Below are 18,125 nucleotides of genomic sequence, written 5' to 3' on the forward strand. Positions count from 1 at the left end.
ATATCTATAGTATTCCTCCTGCAGGGTAGCTATAAAGCTCAAATGAAATACTGTTTTATAAAGTGCTTTGTTCACTTTAAAGCACCATGTTGTTGTTAGCTATAATTATTCCTCTGCCATTTAATGCCCATATATGGTCCTCTGAACTTTCTAAAGTTCTCTGTCTCTATGCTTTCATCTCTTAGGTTTGTATGGAAAAACCATCTGTATAATTGGGCACTTGGGGCTTACTTGCAAGTATTTTGCCAGTCTCTGGTAGGGGGAATAAGAGGAAGGAAAGAAGGATTTGTTAGCACCTTCTATGTGTCAGTCACTATGCTTAACATTTTACAAATGTAATCTCATTTAATCCATACTTTATAAATATCTCATCTCATCTTCATGAGAGGGCAGTGCTATTATTATCCCCATTTTACAGTTTGCGAAACTTAAGTTAGAGGTTAAGTGACTTACCCAGTCACCCAGCTGGTTAAGTGTCTGAGGCTGGATTTTAGCTTGGGTCTTCCTGATTCCAGAACCAGCACTATATCCACTGTGCTGCCTACCTGCCTCTGATAGGGATGGTAACTCTCTTCTACGGCTGCAATAAGTTACTGGTAATAGAGTGGAATTGAACAGGAAGAGTAAGTAACGTGGTCATGGCTAGTTACAATGAATCTGCTGGAAACCTTAAATTTGTATGTCCTGACTGTGGCTCAGTGATAGGGGTTTTTAATGGCACAGGCACAGCTGGTCCACTTGTTAATCTTTGTAACTTCCTTTTCAGGACGCCAGTTACTGAGGTTCCAGGAAGATCTTATCTCCTCAGCTGTGGCAGAGTTGAATTATGGTCTGTGCTTAATGACACGGGAGGCTCGAAATGGAGAAGGTGAACCGTATGACCCAGATGTGCTGTACTATATCTTCCTGTGTATTCAGAAGGTAGGAGTCAGAAATCTTCTCAGAGTCGTGTTTTTATCTCTTAATTCCAGCTAGGATTTGCATGAAAGTAGAATAATAGGGGTGGTTGGGGTTTTCAGTTCAAACTGAATGCTTTGATTTTTTTCATTGAAAGCAAAGTAATGTGATGTCAGATATGTTCATTTTTAACCCAAAGTTTGTGCTACTTATCTGCCTTTTTCTTAACTAGCTAATAAAAAGGTGTAACATTTTGCTTGATCGGCTTACTACCCTATGTACTATAGAAATGTGTTTTATCTTAGGTGCATTTATGACATTTTGTTAGGCATAGTGGGAGAACTAAATTTTAACCATAAGTTTCATAAAACAGAAACAGATTTTAGGCACACCACAACTTATGGCATGCAGCTCAGTATAGTAAAAATAGTTCTGAATGAGGCAGGAAATCTGGGATCTACCTGTGTGGTCATGAGATAATTCATATAGATCATAGAACTAGAGCCTGAAAGGATTGCAGGATTCAGCTAGTCCAAACTCTCATGTTTTTGTTTGTTTTAACAGGACATTGGTTTGATTTCATTGGTCTAGGGGACTTAGAGAATTGCCTGGGGGTACTGAGGGTAGATGCGTTGGCCAGCATCACGCTGCCACTATGTTTCAGAGGCCAGACTTGAATGTAGCTCTTTATCACTCTAAGGTAGGTACAGAGGAGGAAGCTGAGCTCTAGAGCTGGGATGTGACTTGGCCCAAAGTCATTCAGGTAGCAAGCACCAGGTGAGATTTGAACCCAGGTCTTCTGCCAACATAGCCAGTGCGACTCCATTGTTTCATGCTGCAGTCCAGTAAGTCTCTTCAATCTTTCTGAGCTTTTACAGAGATGCTCTTTCTGTGAAATGGGCATGATAATAACTACCATATATGTACTTCGTGGGGGTGATTGTGAAAATCAAAGGAAATAATGGATAAAGAAGGTAATGGCGCTGAAAGAATAGAATGGTGTTGCTAGAGAAATATAGGATTTAAAATTGTGAAAAGCCATTGAAAAATTGAATAGTACAAGAAATTTTGAGAGGAGAAGGAATTGGCTAGGCTTAGAGAAGGGTTAAGTAAGCAGTCTGGCTGGGATATAGAAAGCTAATTCTAAGGTGCCCCTTGTTTAGTCTGCTGTACAGTTTAGCTTATGTGTTTTATGGGTAACGACTATCTTGCCTTCCTGAGAGGTTTTATCAAGCCTCTTGTCTTTTTTGGATGGAAAGATAAATTTTTATGAACATGTCCATTTAATGGGAAAATTCAAAGCAAGTGCAGAAAAGGGAGCAGAGGGTCATATGGTAGAGGCTGCATTAGAAGGATGCAAGATTGGACTGCCAACCCCTCAGCTTCCTGCAGATAGTAAACAGTGAAGTGGATGACAGGATCACAAAAGAAAGATGCCCCTCTTTGGAGGGCTCCCCCTTCTCCTAAGAATACATCCTACCTCAATAAGGATGTGGGTACTTAAAATTCATGGGCAGGAAGGGGGATGGAAGTCGTGCAGACAATATTGCTAAGGCAGAAATAACACCAGATGCTGCTGTCCATCAGCAGTGACTCCCACAGTAGGGAGAGTGTCCCCTTCCGTTCTCCATCCCCACCCCACCCCTGCTCTGCCTCAGTGCCTACTAGCAGCCTCCAGCAGTTACTGACCAAGAGATGTCCTTGGACATGGAGGAAGCCTATAGTCTGGCATATTTCTCTTACTGTGTTTTTTGGGAGGTAAACACACCTTCTTTGGAAAAAGCTAACCTAGAAGATTGCTGGTTTCTACTGTGACCCTGTTTCTTTTGTAGTATCTTTTTGAAAATGGCCGAGTAGATGACATATTTTCAGATCTCTATTATGTTCGATTCACGGAGTGGCTTCATGAAGTTCTGAAGGATGTTCAGCCTCGAGTCACATCTCTCGGTGAGTTATCCTCCTGGCCTAAGTGATTTGTTTCCTGGCACTGTCTTGAGTTCCTGAAGAGAGAAAACAAAACATGGGTGTTTTAGGACCAAGATGATCTTTATCTGAATTATTGACAGTCTTTCCCTTTCCCTGTTGGGGTATTTTGCATTAATACCTCCATCACCCATGTAGGAAGAGAACTTAGAAGTTAGTAAAATCCTCCTCAATTTTGTCCCATGAAAACCTGTGGGAAACACAAAATGTGTGGGGATGCCAGTGTAAAACATTTCAATTCTCAAGCTTTTTCATGTGGTTTACCATGTTTAAGAGAATTATGGAATATTTTAAGACAGCAGTCATGGTGTGGTAATACTCAAATAAGATGAACATATGTCAGGTTCTTTGCCTGCTTTTTGCATATTACTTGTTTTTTATTCATTTTGGCATCACTGGTCTTGGGTTTGAAACCTTGCTGTCCTACTTATATAACCTTAGGTAAATCAGTTCCCCTGTATAGGTCATCATTTTCTTCATCTCATAAGTGAGAGTGTTAAGAGTATCTGTTGTCTAATGTCCCTTCCAGATATGAGTCCTATTAAACTGATAAGTTCTGCTTTGGTTGATGTGAAATCAGCAAGCATGGTGATACGACTAAATGACAAAATTACTTCAGGAATGGATTGGGTAAAGGAAAGTGGCTGGCACGAGAGAGCATATGGGAAGAAGTGTACTCAGAAATATCTTCAGGCACATCCTACCTTTCCTCAGGGACCTTCCACATGCTGAAGCCCTTTTACTCTGTTTGCCATCTCATTGTGTACTTTCTAGTCCTTTCTGGAAAAATGATGGAGTTAATTCCATTCTCCCAGGCCCACTAAATGTACTCTTTTTTTTTTCTTCTGGTAATAGATTCAGAGAAAAGCCAAACTGTATAGAGAATATGTGTGTCTTCATCTACTCTAGTGAGTGTGCCCCATCTGCTGAACTAGTTAGGTGAGAGTATACACCCAGCTCCTAATTATGACACAAGCTTAAGTCAGTGTCTTGGCCCTGAGCCCTCAATTTGTAGTTGTTCACTGTCCAGTGGGCATGCCAAGAATAGACAGCTGGCCAGTGGTCTCTAGAGGCCAACGCATTGGGAAAAGAATACTTAGAAGTCTAAGGATTCTGTTATGTGAAAAGGGCATCTAAAATAGACTAGAACTACTGCCACAGAAAGATAGTCCCAGGTAGCTCTGACCACTTATGGAGCTTCCTTTCTACAAGCCCAGGGCAAGTACCTCTTTGTGCTCAGCACTATTACAAAAGGTAGTTGAGCTGAGTGGGTCATCTCTGCCTTGGCCTAGAAATGTGGGAGTTAGTAGTCCAAACTAGTGTGAACTAATCCCCCTTTTATCACTTAATATGTGTGCTCTCTGATGCACCAAGGAGTTTTTTTAGGGCTGTAGATATGAAACCTGAAGACAGCTTAAAGGGAATAGAAAGTCTTGAGCTGAAGTTGGGAATGCTGTCACACTCCATGATCTTTAATACTATGCGTTCCATTTCTTCCACTTTGTTCTCTCCTATTGACACAGATTGTTCCGTGCGTCTCTTTGACACACCTCCCATATCCATGTTATGACAATACTCTCTTATTGTAGGTTATGTCCTACCCAGCCGTGTGACAGAGGAGATGCTGTGGGAGTGTAAGCAACTGGGGGCTCACTCCCCCTCCACGCTCCTCACTACACTCATGTTTTTTAACACAAAGTAAGTGTTTTTGGAGAATGGGAGCCTATATAATGAGTAGTAATTGCATTTACGGAGACACGAAGAACGGGGTGTTAATGCTTATTAGGCAAGGTTTTCTTTCTGCCTCACCGCCTAACACTCAAGAGAAAGATGCAAGATACTGATCAGCCTAGGTCAGGATCTGAGAGGAACCGAATTTGTTTCTGAAGTTGTTTATTTTTTCTTAGAACCCAAGTTTCTGTGTGCCCCAGGGTGGTGAGCCATAATCTGCCCGTATAGCTGTTTAGGTTCCCCAGCATCTTTTAAAGTTTTTTTGTCTGACCTCAGAAACTTCTCTACTTGTGATCAGTGGGTGAGTAAAATTGTCCTTCCTACCTCCTTCTCATGGGTGTGTCTTCATTTAAATATCTCCCTACTGTATGATTTAGGTACTTTCTGTTGAAAACAGTGGACCAGCACATGAAACTGGCCTTTTCCAAAGTGTTACGACAGACAAAGAAGAACCCTTCAAACCCCAAGGACAAGAGCACGAGTATCCGGTACCTGAAGGCGCTGGGCATACACCAGACTGGCCAGAAAGGTAGGGGGGGTCAGCCTTTTGGGTAGTAGCAGACCGTATCTCCTGTGGTGCTGAGACAGGACTTAGTCTGGGATGACTAGGCAGAAAATAACCAACCTACTCTGGTTGTCCACCATCCCTCCACCCTCTATCCCCCATTTTGCTGATCTACTGCAGGTAGCAACTGAAAATTGGTCCTTGTCAGATCCTGTAATCCTTAAACCCACTTCTGCCCAGCCAGGTGAGAAGCTCTAATTTTATCCTTGCAAAAAAGCAAGAGTTCCAGAGAAGGCAGTGTGAGCTCCATGTTTCTTCCTAAATGGTGAAAAGAGATGCCTTCTGGCTCACTGATCCGAGGTGTGGGTGTGCATGGGATCTGGAGTTGTCTGTGTCTTTCTCTCGAGCTGTGTTTTAGCCAGACCTGCAGAGGAGCAGTCTGACACAATATATGTTGTGGGGGTGGGTTCTGTAGTTACAGATGATATGTATGCTGAGCAGACTGAGAATCCAGAGAATCCACTGAGGTGCCCCATAAAACTCTATGATTTCTACCTCTTCAAATGGTGAGGCTTCTTTCTCTGTTTGTTGGGAGGGGAGAATTTGATCCCTGGGGAAAGGAATTCTCATGGCTGAGGTATTAAGGAAGTTTCAGATCTTCCCGAACACTGTAAAGTTAAACATTAAATAACACAAAGATAAAACATTTCCATTTTTTAAGTAGATTTTTATTGGTGACATTTTTTTTATACCACCTAGATTTCTCCTCCATGTCCTTCCCCTTTCTGGAGAGCCATTCTTTAGGACAAAATATCTTAAAAAGAAAAAGAAGAGGGGAAAAAAATCCAAGCTGATGGATATATTAAAAAAAATCTGTCAGAGAACATGTTTTCTGATGCACTTTAGTAGTATATGAAGTACAGTATTTCTGCTTATTTCTGCCATTGTGCCATTCATTACTTTTTGCTCTCCTTTTTCCCAGAGAGTGAGGAATCCCATGGGGTATCTAGAGCTCTGTGCTCATTGAAGGGAATCCAAGAGAAAAACAGTTTGGGGGAGTCAGTTGTCAGGTTCAGGGGTGAAGGTCTGGTTTAGCCTTAATATTTTTCCCTTTTCTTCAGTCCCCAGAGTGTGAAAGGCCGAAATGACACATTTTACCTAACACCTGAGCCAGTGGTGGCACCCAACAGCCCAATCTGGTATTCAGTCCAACCCATCAACAGAGAGCAAATGGAACAGATGCTTACCCGGATCCTGGTGATACGAGAAATTCAGGAAGCTATTGCTGTGGCAAATGCCAGTAACATGCACTGAGCATCTCCTTTCAACCAAGATGGGGAGAAACGAGGGAAAACTGTACAGACTTTCACACTAAAGAAGAGGCCTCAGTTTTTCTTTTCTTTTCTTTTCTTTTTTTTTTAATTGGTATAGTTATGAAGCCCTTTTAGGCTGCTTCTGTTGAAAAGAAAATATAAAAGTAAAACCTACCCACCGTGCATCATCATAAACAGTGACAGACTGTTGTGCCTGCCGGAGCAATATGTTTCTAAGAAAATTGGACACCCTGGAAAGTTGCTGGCTGACTTTTATTTTTCTTTTTGCTGGGGCCTGGGGAAGGGGCCTGGACTGCAGAGGAGAAAATATGACCCCTTCCTCACCTCCAGAGAGAACAGAAATTATGATGGATCCCCCTTCCTGCCCTGGGGTGCCTGCCATGCTTGCCTTCCCCAGGGGCCTGGCTGGCCTTGCCTGTCGCTGGTGTAGCCATGTTCTTTTTCTTTCTTTGTGCTCAGACATTAACTTGGCATCTTAATGGAAGAAAACTAAGGGGAGAGAACTTCAATTATGATTTATTAGAGACAATTTCTATTCAGCCCCTTTAAGACAAATGACATTTTAGATGTTAAAGTAAAAACTTTACCATGCTTTTTTTTTTTTGGGCCTAACATTGAGGCCTTAAAACTTGAGGCACATGTGCCTGATGGAATTCTTGTAACATACACTTGTGTATCATATAAAGATACAACACTGTTTCTCTTATGTATTCTTACTCTAGTTGTTTATTAAGAATGACAAGCACGTCTTTTCAACATGCTATTGAACACTGCGTCTTTATTTGGGAAGGGAGAGCAAAAAATGGGGGACAGGGTTAGGGTGGTTTTAATTGCTGTTGGTTTGCCATTTAGTAGAGAGAGAACTCCACTCCTCTCCAGTAGTTATTTCTGAAGGAAAGGTCACAGAATTTTGGACCTGAGATAGCATCTATTCCTACCTGATGGTTTTATTGAGGCCTAAAGAGACTGAAGTTAATTTAACCAGGATTACCCAGTGGCAGATGTGGGACTAAAATCCAAGTCTCTTGACCCCAAGTCCAGAGTTCTCCAAGTCAGAGAATGTCAGGGCTGGAAGGTAGCCTAGGTCTAGGATTAAATGCACTGGGAGGGAAAGTACCTCCTTCAGTGCTACTAAGCACTGTGTGAGTACTTTAAGAGTTCTCAGATTTGTTTTAGGATTATTTCTGACTCTCCTAAGGTGTATAAATTATTTCTGAAAACATTTGGGGAAACAAGTTTCCTTAATGCTAATCTGAAGAGAAAGCTACCCCCAATTCAGTGGGTCCCTTCCCTTCTCCCACTGTTGTAAATGAGCTGTAAGGTGCTATGAGAAGTCTGGCAGAGAGAAGAGTTGTGTCCTGCTTAAAGTCCATGGTAACAGAATGACACATCCTGGAGAGGCATCTTGCTTGGTCACCTAATAGACCAGCCTCTGTATGGATGATGTGGCCTCACCTGCCTGCTCTCAACACATCCATGTGAATAGGACATCTCCCTGGCATCATATAAGACAGTGAACTTCAGCTCACAGAGAGAGTAACCATAGCCTTTTATTTTTGATGTTTCTGTTTCTTGACACCTATAAACATCTTTCTTACACTTCTGTTCATAAATGACCACAGTTTTATTTGGCCTCTAACGTTGCCCTCATTTTGCTTTATTTTTAAGGCTGAACAAACGGTATTGCTTCACGAATAGTACTTTGTATCTAGAGCTACACAGCCCTATCCTGACTTCTATGGTTAGATTTGTAAATATTTACACACTGGAAGTTGGCTTTTGAGCTAGGTAGTGGGAAGCAGTTATGTTAATAATAGCTAATATTTATATATCGCTCTCAGGTTTGCAAAGTGCTTTACGGATATCTCATTTTATTCTCACAACAACTCTTAAGGTGTAACTGCTATCATCTTCATTTTAAAGATGGGGACACTGAGGCAGCCAGATTAAGGGACTCATCCTGGTCACAGCTGGTGTCACAAGCCACATTTGAACTCAGGTCTTCCTGGGTCTGTGTCCACCTCACTATTCACTGAGCCACCTGAAGATCTTGACTTCCCCAGCTCCTTATGCCACTGATTTAAACACCCCAAAAGTTAACCCCCCTCATGCTCAGTCAGGGACAAACATTTTAACAAACTCTAGGGAGTGCCCTATTCTTCCTAGTTCCTGGTTCCTAGGCTATTGTGAGCAGAAATGCCAAGCAAGCAACTTATGAATTTGCTCATCAGATTATTTCTTGTCGTAGCAGGGCCCTGTGGCCCTGTGTGACCACAGTACCTGTAAATATAAGGAATGGTAATTTTCTTTTAAAGGCTGGGATTTTGACAGCTACATTAGGGAATGAGGGAGACGAGGGGACCGGATAACAAATGAGACAGGAAGAGTTGCTCCGAGGACGGGACGTGAGTGGCTATAGGGGATTAACAACCCCAGAGCCTCCAGCAGAGCTGGACTAGTTATCTGGAGGTTCTAATCCAGTCCCTTTTTACAGCTGAGGAAACTAAGGCGCAGAGAGTTTAGTGCCCCAAGGTCACCACGCAACGGGCAGGGCCAGGATTTCAACCCGGTTTGAGCGTCTTTCCGTGGATAGAACACCTGAGGCCAAGGGATAGAGGGCACGACTAATTTTACTCACTGCCAGCCCCAAGCTCCGCCTTAGATTCCACAGCACGTGACGTTCACGACGAGAGTTCCGCCGGGGAAACCTCCTCAGACTGACGCTCTGGATTCAAGAACCACCCTCCCTTCCCCTTGTTGGGAGCGTGTATCTTCTGCGCAAGCGCCATCCCGATCGTAGCCGGCCTTCGCACGCCCCACCCTCTTCGTTGGGGCGGGGCGTGCGCAGCAGGACGCCACCATTCTCTTTGCCCCCGACGCAAGCGCGCGCGTGCGCGCGCGATGCCATGACGCCGCGGGCACGCCTCGCGCTCCTGCGCCGTGACGCAGCGGGCGGGTTTATATTGGCGCCGCCGAGCCTCTTTTGGCCTCTGCGGGAGAAGCATCGAGTCCACGCGGCTATCTGCTAGTCTCCCGCCAGCCCGGTCCACCTCCTCCTCTTCCCCCCTCCCCGTCCCGTCCCCGCCATGGCGGACTATCTCATCAGCGGCGGCACTTGTTACGTTCCAGACGATGGGCTCACGGCGCAGCAACTCTTCAACTGCGGAGATGGGCTCACGTACAAGTGAGGGAGGGGTTCGGGCGCGACTTTCTGGGGAGGGGGGAAGGGGTGAGGAGAGGACGGGACAGGGTCCCGGCGTAGCAGGGGCGGCAGGGCGGGGGCCCCTCGTGATGGCGCTGGGATCCCGACCTCCCAGAGGGGGGCCGGGGGCGATCCTTTCAAGTTCACTAAGGGGTCCGAGAGGAGGCGGGTCCCCTTTGGGAAGCCTTGGGCGTGACCCTTGGTGGGTGTGTGTATGGGGGGAGTATGAAGACGTCAGAGTCCGGAAGCTGGACCACGAGCCGGGGGGGGGGGCCCTCGGGGCGGTGTTCTCTCCTGTGCAGGGCTGGGAGGGAAGGAGCCAGTGGCTGGAATTTCAGGCCCAAAATATCCCTTCCCCCGGGCACATGGAGCTGTCACTCGCCAGCCCTGGGCCAGCTCTGATGACTTCAGAGGAAAGGGACAGCAGAACAGTTTGGGTACTGGAGATAGGGAGAGGGTAGGGAATCTAACCCAGGTCATGGAGGACCACTTTGGGAGGGGAAGAGAAGAATTTATTCGAGTTCATCCCTGAGACCCGTCACTTAGGGAGAGGGGCCAAGGTTGAAATCTTCCCCTCACTTGTCCCTTTGGCTGATCCCTCTTTACAGTGACTTCCTCATCCTCCCGGGCTACATAGACTTCACAGCAGACCAAGTAGTAAGTAGGACCCCAAACCACTATGTTGTGGGTGAGGTGGGGATAGAGCAGCTCACAATGGAACTCATTTGGGGAGGGCACCAACTTCTGTTAGGCTAGACTGCTTCTCTCCATATTGACCAGGCCTACTTCTGTCCTCAGGACCTAACTTCAGCACTTACCAAGAAGATAACCTTGAAGACCCCACTAGTTTCATCCCCAATGGACACAGTCACTGAGGCTGGGATGGCTATAGCCATGGCGGTAAGTCTTCTGAAGGCAAAGAAATAGTGAATAAGGTGGGTGCAGAGTATCCAAACTGATTTTTCTTTCTGTTTATCAACAGCTGACAGGAGGTATTGGCTTTATCCATCACAACTGCACCCCAGAATTCCAGGCTAATGAAGTACGCAAAGTGAAGGTCAGTTTGGCAGGACTCTTGATCAGAGGTGGACCTAAAAAAAAGTTTTTTTTTTAAATGCATGGATACTGCGCACATATACGCAGTCTGTCAGTGCAGGAGAAAGATACTGGGTATCACAGAGAGAGATGCTGGCTACTGCACAGAGAAAGCTAATAAAGTTCACTGGCTGAGGCTTAGGATTTTTTCTGATTTTGGTCACTCCAGCTATGGAGGGGGGAAAAAGATAGTTTGTGACTTAACATCTGGGCACGTGAGGAGATTTCCCATTTTCAACATCTGGTCTTGTGTCTTTCTTCTAGAAATACGAGCAGGGCTTCATCACTGACCCTGTGGTCCTGAGCCCCAAAGATCGAGTCAGAGATGTGTTTGAAGCCAAGGCAAGGCATGGCTTCTGTGGAATCCCAATCACGGACAATGGCAAGATGGGCAGCCGCCTAGTGGGCATCATTTCCTCTCGTGACATTGACTTTCTCAAAGAAGAGGAACATGACCGTTTCCTGGGCGAGGTTTGCTGCTGCCCCTTGGGCAAGAACTGGACTTTGTGTAGATTTCTGTGGCCCTATCACCAGGAGCAGACTAGGCATGGTCACATTCTTGTGTGGGGAGGGCTGCTAGTTTTTAAAGTCAGGTCTGGAAAAATGTAGGTTGAAGTCCTGATGTTTGTTACTTTCTAGTTATGCATCTCTGGGCAAGTCATCTTAATCTCTGAATCTCTGTTACTTCCTGTGTAAAATGGATATAACAATTCCTACCAGAGAGAATTGTAATTTTTAAAGTACTAGAGAAATGGGATCTCTCTGTTACTCTGGGTTTCTCAGTATAGTGAGGATTATCAACTAGGAGGTCCCTGGAAGATAGGAAAGGTCAAGAGACTCCCGTCTGCTGGGTGTCCAAGATCAGTGTCTGTTTCATCAGATCATGACCAGGCGGGAGGATCTGGTGGTGGCTCCTGCAGGAGTCACACTGAAGGAGGCTAATGAAATCTTGCAGCGGAGCAAGAAAGGTAAGGATGGGGTGGGGCACGTGGGTGATATAAAAGGGATGCGTGGTGAGACTCCAATTGTCCCTTACCTGTGTCACTTCCACTGCTCCCCAGGGAAGCTACCCATTGTGAATGAGGATGACGAACTAGTAGCTATCATTGCCCGCACGGACCTGAAGAAGAATCGGGACTACCCTCTGGCATCCAAGGACACCAAGAAGCAGCTGTTGTGTGGGGCAGCCATCGGTACCCATGAGGACGACAAGTATCGGCTTGACTTGTTGGCCCAGGCCGGTGTTGATGTGGTTGTGCTGGTGAGCACGGAAACGAGTGGGAGGAAATGGTGCCAGCCACGTACTGGCTTGTCTGTTGCAGTTGCCAGGGTTAACTGTATCGATTCTCCCTCCCCATCCTAGGACTCTTCCCAAGGAAACTCCATTTTCCAAATTAACATGATCAAGTATATCAAGGAGAAATACAACAACCTCCAGGTTATCGGTGGCAATGGTGAGGCTGGGTGGAGCAGCAGTCAACATTCTGGGAGCTAATCTTCTCCTCTTCCCCACTGCCCCCATCTCTCCACCCCAACTCAGTGCTGGGAGCCCTAGTGATTTGGGCCTCCTCAGGGGCCAGATTCTTTCCACTCCTGGGGCTCTGGGTGAATCATAGGCCTGCTTGAATAGGCTTGTTGGGGTCCTTTCCCTGAAGTCTCCATGGGGGCCGAGGGGAGCACCCCTTTGAGGCATTTTATCTCTCCCCTACAGTGGTAACAGCTGCACAGGCAAAAAACCTCATTGATGCTGGAGTGGACGCCCTGAGGGTTGGCATGGGCAGTGGCTCCATCTGCATCACACAGGAAGGTGAGAGCAGGGCTTTTTGTGGTGCCCCAACATCCCCAGGGCAGCAATGGGATTTCTCTAGGAATGGTTTCCTCAAGGAGTCCCCACTCAGCTGGCTTCAGACAGCCAAACAGGTTCCTAAGGTCTCCTTTGCCCAGCTTCTTTCTGCGTGGCTGAGGCCTGGAATGTCAGGGGCTTGAAGTCCCACTTAAGGCAAGGGGGATTCTAGAAAGGGATGGGAACTGGGGCAGGCCTTTGCAATGGTCTCCCATTGGCCATGTCCCTGGGTATATCTAGCAGCTTCCTCTGCCCGAGTAACACATTCATCCTTCTGACTCTGCTCCCTGCCAGGCCTGGTTTCGCTCCTGCTCACCTTTGCTCAGCTCTGCTCTTCTCTCTCTAAACTCTGGTCTGTTTGTTTTGTTTAGTGGCTCCCAAGATCCCTCCAGACATAAAGTCCCACAGCCCTAAATGCCCTTCTACTGTCACGGGCACCTATAGTAAGTCCGGCCTGGCCGGCCCAGGCCCCCTGGCTGACCACTGCCCGGCTGCTTGGTTGACTTTGTAGCTGTAGCTCCCTGGGTTTGTGGCGCTGACAGTGTGTGTGTGGGGGAGGGGGACTCATTGATAGGCAGGAAATCTGCCTTGGGCTGCCCTTAGATGGAGCCCCTAGGCCCCTTCCCCCTCTGCTGTGCGCCCCTGTCTAAAAGAGAGGGACTTACTGGTAACTCCTCCAGAACCACCATCATCTGAGGTTTGACTTAGGTCCCTACCCTTCTTAGAGTTACTTCCAGTGACTAGGTAGGAACAGGATCCTTCCATCCCTCCCTCCCTTCCTTCATTCCTACAAACCCTGGCTAAGCTGCCAACTTGCCCAGGTGTGGGTAGAGCTGGCTTCAGAGGGAGGGTTGTGTAGCTGAAGCTGTTGCCTGCTGCGTGACCACTAACCTGCACAGTGTCTCCTGTGCCCATGGCCACCCTATAACCAGAGCCTGGTGGGACCCGGGGTTGGGGACCTGATAGGAAGGGCAAGACTAGGACTTCACTCACAAGCCTCTTTCATTTTCCAGTCTCTGTCATAGGAGAGTATAGTGAGTACCTACTCCTTATTGAGGAGATCACCCCAGCTCCACTGCCCCAGTCTTAATGAAGGCCTAGCCAAGGGCACTTGGAGTAACTTGAGTCTGACTGCTGGGATGCTGTTCCGACAGATATACTCAACTGAACTGACCCTGTTTTCTCTGTCTTCTCTTAGTGCTGGCATGTGGGCGGCCTCAGGCAACAGCTGTATACAAGGTCTCAGAATATGCACGGCGCTTTGGTGTCCCTGTCATTGCAGATGGCGGCATCCAAAACGTGGGCCACATTGCCAAAGCTCTTGCCCTTGGAGCTTCCACAGGTAAGCACCCCCTGGGTCTGAAGTAAAAAGTGCCTTGGGCTTAAAATCCCAGCTCTTTCTTCTGTAAATGTAAATCCCAGTCTCTCTTTTGACCAGATTATCTCTAAAGTTCTTTCCTGCTTTAAATCCTGTGTGCAGCAGACTGGCAGGAAGATACTGAGAAAGGGCATGGGTTAGGCCTCCAGCCACATGGCCCATAGAGAACCCACCCTCCCTGTACACATGGAGGCTGTATGTGCCATGGGGACAGGAAGTTGAAGGGGCTTGCTGAGAAGAGGCTATCTCTCCCTACAGTGATGATGGGATCTCTGTTGGCGGCCACCACAGAGGCCCCAGGCGAGTACTTCTTCTCTGATGGGATCCGGCTAAAGAAATACCGGGGGATGGGCTCCCTCGATGCCATGGACAAGAACCTCGGCAGCCAGAACCGTTACTTCAGGTGAGGGAGGCTAATGGCCAGCTCCACTCTGGTGCTGAGGAAAGGGCTTTCTGGGCCAAAACTGTTCCTGGAAAGCTGCTGTTTTACACCTTCCTGGTGGCCAGTGCCTGGTGTCCATCCCTCAGGGTTTCGATGGAGAATGTTTGTTTTCTTTGAGAGAAAGGAAGTTGGTGTGAAACGAAGAAGCAGTTTCTGAGTTTGCTTTTCCTGTGGCTTTTGGCCAGTCCCTCAGTTTGCTTCTTTAGAAGATGGGAGGGCAAGGAAGAGTCCTGTGCCCGCTTCCAGGCTTTTCAGCCCACAGCTGTGCTGTGGGGTAGGTGGGTGGACCCTTCTAGCTCTGCCTTCTTCTCACCCACAGTGAAGCAGACAAAATCAAAGTGGCTCAAGGGGTGTCTGGGGCTGTGCAAGACAAAGGGTCCATCCACAAGTTTGTTCCCTACTTGATTGCTGGCATCCAGCACTCCTGCCAAGATATTGGCGCCAAGAGTCTAACTCAAGTCAGGTAAGAAGGATGGGCTTTGGAGCCTCTGGGGCAGGGCTGTGCCCCCAGGCTTGGGGTCGGGGAGAGCACAGAGCTGGCCCATGCTCACTGGCACCCTTCTTCTTCAGAGCCATGATGTACTCAGGGGAGCTGAAGTTTGAGAAGAGGACGTCATCTGCTCAGGTGGAAGGGGGTGTCCATGGACTCCATTCGTAAGTGTCCCACATCCCATCTGCCTCTTTCTTGGACCATTACAGCTACATTCTACTGTTTTTACGTAGTCTTTTCTTCTTGCCCCACAGGTATGAGAAGCGGCTCTTCTGAGAAGTGGCCTTGTTTGCTTTTACTGCCTCTCACCTCTCCCTCTCTAGGTTTTTCAATAAAAAGCTGGATATAGTGGTCTCTGGCCTTTGTCATGTAGGGTGAAGGGAAAGAAGGGGGTAGGGAGTAGGCTAACACAGGGCAGTTTCTGCCATCTCATCTCTGGGATTTCACTCTGTGCCTCTGCCAACCCAGTCATTCTGGGAAGAAGGCTGCTATATGTAAATCCAGTGTCCACTAAACATTTATTAAGCACATCAAAAGATGGCCCTGCCCTCAAGGAACCTCCAGTCTAAAGGGGAAGACAATATACAAGGAGGCAGGAAATGGGGGGCACCATGGGGTATCTTTTCATGGAACTGAAACCAGGCAGGACAGCAAATGTAAAGAGGATAGATGTACATCCATTGAAGGAATTGACCATGTTTACCCTGAAGGAGAAGGTGCCAGGCTTGATCAGGGTCTTTGTAATTGTCAGATTATGGGGTAAATGGGGATTCTACTTGTGCTGTTTGGTTGTTGAGGGTAGGACCAGGAACCATGGGGGAAGGATGCAGATTTCAGCTCCCATATAAATTAAAAGTGCCAAACCGTTAAGAACTATCCAGAAGTAGAGTGCACTACAGGCGGTTAACTCCCCCTCATCAGGGGTGTCTTCACCTAGACTAATCAACTAACTTGCTGTTATTCAGAAACTGACAAGCAGGCCACCAAGAAATGGGACCCAAAGTGTCCATTTTATGTGGCTGTCACACAGGCACTGACAGCAGAGTGCCGGGGGCACACAAGAGGATGGGATAGGACCAGCCCTCCGCCAGAGGGATGACGCGAAACAGGAAGGTGGAGAGTGCTAAGCCAGGCCACAAGAAGGTCTTGGCAGCCCAGAGGTAGAAGGAGGCAGTGCTTTGAGCGTCATTTAGAAGAATGAGAACAGGAGGTATTGGGCCTTAAAGAATCCTAGGAATAGGGGCAGTGAGGTGGCACAGTGGATAGAGCACTGGCCCTGGATTCAGGAGATCCTGAGTTCAAATCTGGCCTCAGACACAACACTTACTAGCTGTGTGACCCTGGGCAGGTCACTTAACCCCATTGCCTAAAACAACAACAGCATAAAGAAAAGAATCCTAGGAATGGAGTGGTGGGCGTGCTGCATTTAGGGAGCAGCAGGGATACTGAGCTTGGAACATAAGAACCCAAAGGAAAGGTGCAGCAGGAGATAAGCCTGGCTAGGGAAGAAGGGCACCAGGTTGTGCTGCCAAGATTCGGGGCTTTCCCCAGAAGAAAGGCAGCCAGACCTGACGCAAAACACCAGCACAGGCTTCACCACCGTCTGTGCTGAGCGGCAGTGTTGTTCCCTTTAGTGGCACCCTTCCATGTCTACACCACTGCTGCTTCTAGTCTATGAAGGGAATCTGTCACTGGACTTGTGGTCTCACAAGCTAGCCTAGGTCTTACAGGGTTTCCAGCTTGGCTTCTGCTGCTGTCCCATAGGTAAACTGCATAGTGGCCAAGAAGACCTGGGTTCGAATCCTTTAACACACTGGCCGTGTGACCTGAGCAGAACTTTAGACAGTGTCTCCAAATTGCACAAAAGGTGTCAAGTGGCACTGGCAGAGTCTGCTTACCTAGTAGTTCCATCTGTGTATGCATAAGAGACATTCACTCACACACTCAGCTGTGATCTCTCCTTGCTGGTTCCTTCTCTGCTGCCTGCCAGCCTGCGGTCCCAAGTCTCTAAACTTCAGAGCAGGTGTTCTTTGCCTTTTTGTGTGTGGGACCCTTTCTAAAGACTCGTGTTTTGTTGCTTATATTCATAATGGAAGAAAATGCTCAATTTCACTCATAGGTTAGTGAAGGTAAGCTTTCTTTTCCTGTCCAAATTTACAGACCCCCTGAGGTTTATAAATGCCTTGAACTTGGGATAACTGCTGGTATGGACCCTGCCCTATATCCCTTTGCCATTTATTTCTCAGTAAAATACCTAGAAAAAGGTGTCAGCACACATGGCCTCCTCTGCCTCTTTTTATCTCTATAAGCTAGCTTCTGAACTCATCCTTCCATAAAAACTGCTCTCCAAAGTGACCTCCCCTACTCTAAAAACTTTAGTGACTCCTTATTAATGAGGTTCCTGTTTGGCATTTAAACCCTTTCACCACCTAGCCCCATCTTTCCTCTCCAGACGAACTGGCCTTGCTGTTCCCACGTCCATGCCTCTGGCTTGACTATATTTCATGCTTAAAACACATGCCTTCATTTCCACCTCTTAACACCTAACGCACGAAGCCTTCTCAACCTGCACCCCACTCCTTCCCAGCTACTTATCCTTAATCCCCAAAACCTACTTGTGTCTTTTACATCTGCCTCTATCTGTCCATGTCATCTCCTCTTCCTTGGTGATGACCTTTGCAGTGGGAACTTCCACTTCTGTCTTTGTATTGAGATCAAGTCAAACAGTGCCTGGCACACTGGAGGTATTTGATGAATTCTTGATTGATGGCAATTGGCCTGTGGGCCTCAAGTTCCTGGTGCTCTGGCCCAGCTCCACGTGGAGGACATCCTGTTACAGGAAGTCACTTAGGGGCAATATAAGAGCATGAGGTTGGCCTAGCTCCACAAACCATACATCCCACAGCTTCTTCCAGAACAGCAGAAGTCCATGGTCAAAACTAGAATGGCCTGCTTTGACTGCGGGCAGAGGGAGTCCTCTCAACCACCAAGCAGTGGCTAGATGAGAACAGAGTTAAGAACACTATTAATAAGGGCTCACTTCTCCAAAGCTTGCTTTATGGTGACCCATGGCATTCAAGGCAGGGCTCTTCTCCATGGAGTACCCCAGCTCTTGGGATTGTATCGTGGGGATTGGGGGAGTGACGAGCTTGCTGCCAACTTGGGGTTCTGAGCTTTCAAACACATGGCAAGTGTAGACTGTTTGCCTTGCCTCACTTTACCCCC

The 18,125-nt window shown here is 47.2% G+C and overlaps 2 protein-coding genes across 4 annotated transcripts in view; both read left to right on the plus strand.

Moving 5' to 3' along the window:
• QRICH1 (glutamine rich 1) overlaps positions 1 to 7,208 on the plus strand; it is a 79,691-nt gene extending 72,483 nt beyond the window's left edge. For both annotated transcript variants that reach the window (XM_020998969.2, XM_020998968.2), the window contains exons 5-10: positions 767 to 921; positions 2,730 to 2,844; positions 4,470 to 4,578; positions 4,989 to 5,140; positions 5,592 to 5,682; positions 6,238 to 7,208. In XM_020998969.2, coding sequence (XP_020854628.1) covers positions 767 to 921; positions 2,730 to 2,844; positions 4,470 to 4,578; positions 4,989 to 5,140; positions 5,592 to 5,682; positions 6,238 to 6,430 — 815 coding nt within the window. In that variant the 3' untranslated portion in view covers positions 6,431 to 7,208. The remainder of the gene's footprint in view (positions 1 to 766; positions 922 to 2,729; positions 2,845 to 4,469; positions 4,579 to 4,988; positions 5,141 to 5,591; positions 5,683 to 6,237) is intronic.
• A 2,204-nt stretch (positions 7,209 to 9,412) lies between these two features.
• On the plus strand, positions 9,413 to 15,251 carry IMPDH2 (inosine monophosphate dehydrogenase 2). 2 transcript variants are annotated; one of them, XM_020998970.2, is made up of 15 exons: positions 9,413 to 9,634; positions 10,261 to 10,309; positions 10,451 to 10,552; positions 10,635 to 10,709; positions 11,012 to 11,218; positions 11,628 to 11,715; positions 11,809 to 12,008; positions 12,111 to 12,201; positions 12,459 to 12,554; positions 12,962 to 13,033; positions 13,789 to 13,932; positions 14,227 to 14,371; positions 14,730 to 14,873; positions 14,981 to 15,064; positions 15,155 to 15,251. In XM_020998970.2, the coding sequence occupies exons 1-15, from the start codon at positions 9,537 to 9,539 to the stop codon at positions 15,174 to 15,176; spliced, it is 1,617 nt and encodes a 538-aa protein (XP_020854629.1). In that variant the 5' UTR covers positions 9,413 to 9,536; the 3' UTR covers positions 15,177 to 15,251. The 2 variants fall into 2 exon arrangements, with proteins under 2 accessions (XP_020854629.1, XP_020854630.1); XM_020998971.2 differs by lacking the exon at positions 12,962 to 13,033.
• The last annotated feature ends 2,874 nt before the right edge of the window (positions 15,252 to 18,125 follow it).

This window comes from Phascolarctos cinereus, unplaced genomic scaffold (assembly GCF_003287225.1).
Source record: "Phascolarctos cinereus isolate Bilbo 61053 unplaced genomic scaffold, phaCin_HiC Scaffold_4;HRSCAF=312, whole genome shotgun sequence".
In the NCBI taxonomy this organism is placed as follows: Eukaryota; Metazoa; Chordata; class Mammalia; order Diprotodontia; family Phascolarctidae; genus Phascolarctos; species Phascolarctos cinereus.

Bases quoted from the DNA above. Each gene is read 5' to 3' on its own strand.
- IMPDH2 (XM_020998970.2), top strand. From the start codon at position 9,537: ATGGCGGACTATCTCATCAGCGGCGGCACTTGTTACGTTCCAGACGAT. The intron at 9,635-10,260 runs GTGAGGGAGGGG...CCCTCTTTACAG, and splicing joins GGAGATGGGCTCACGTACAA to TGACTTCCTCATCCTCCCGG. The intron at 13,933-14,226 runs GTAAGCACCCCC...CTCTCCCTACAG, and splicing joins TGCCCTTGGAGCTTCCACAG to TGATGATGGGATCTCTGTTG.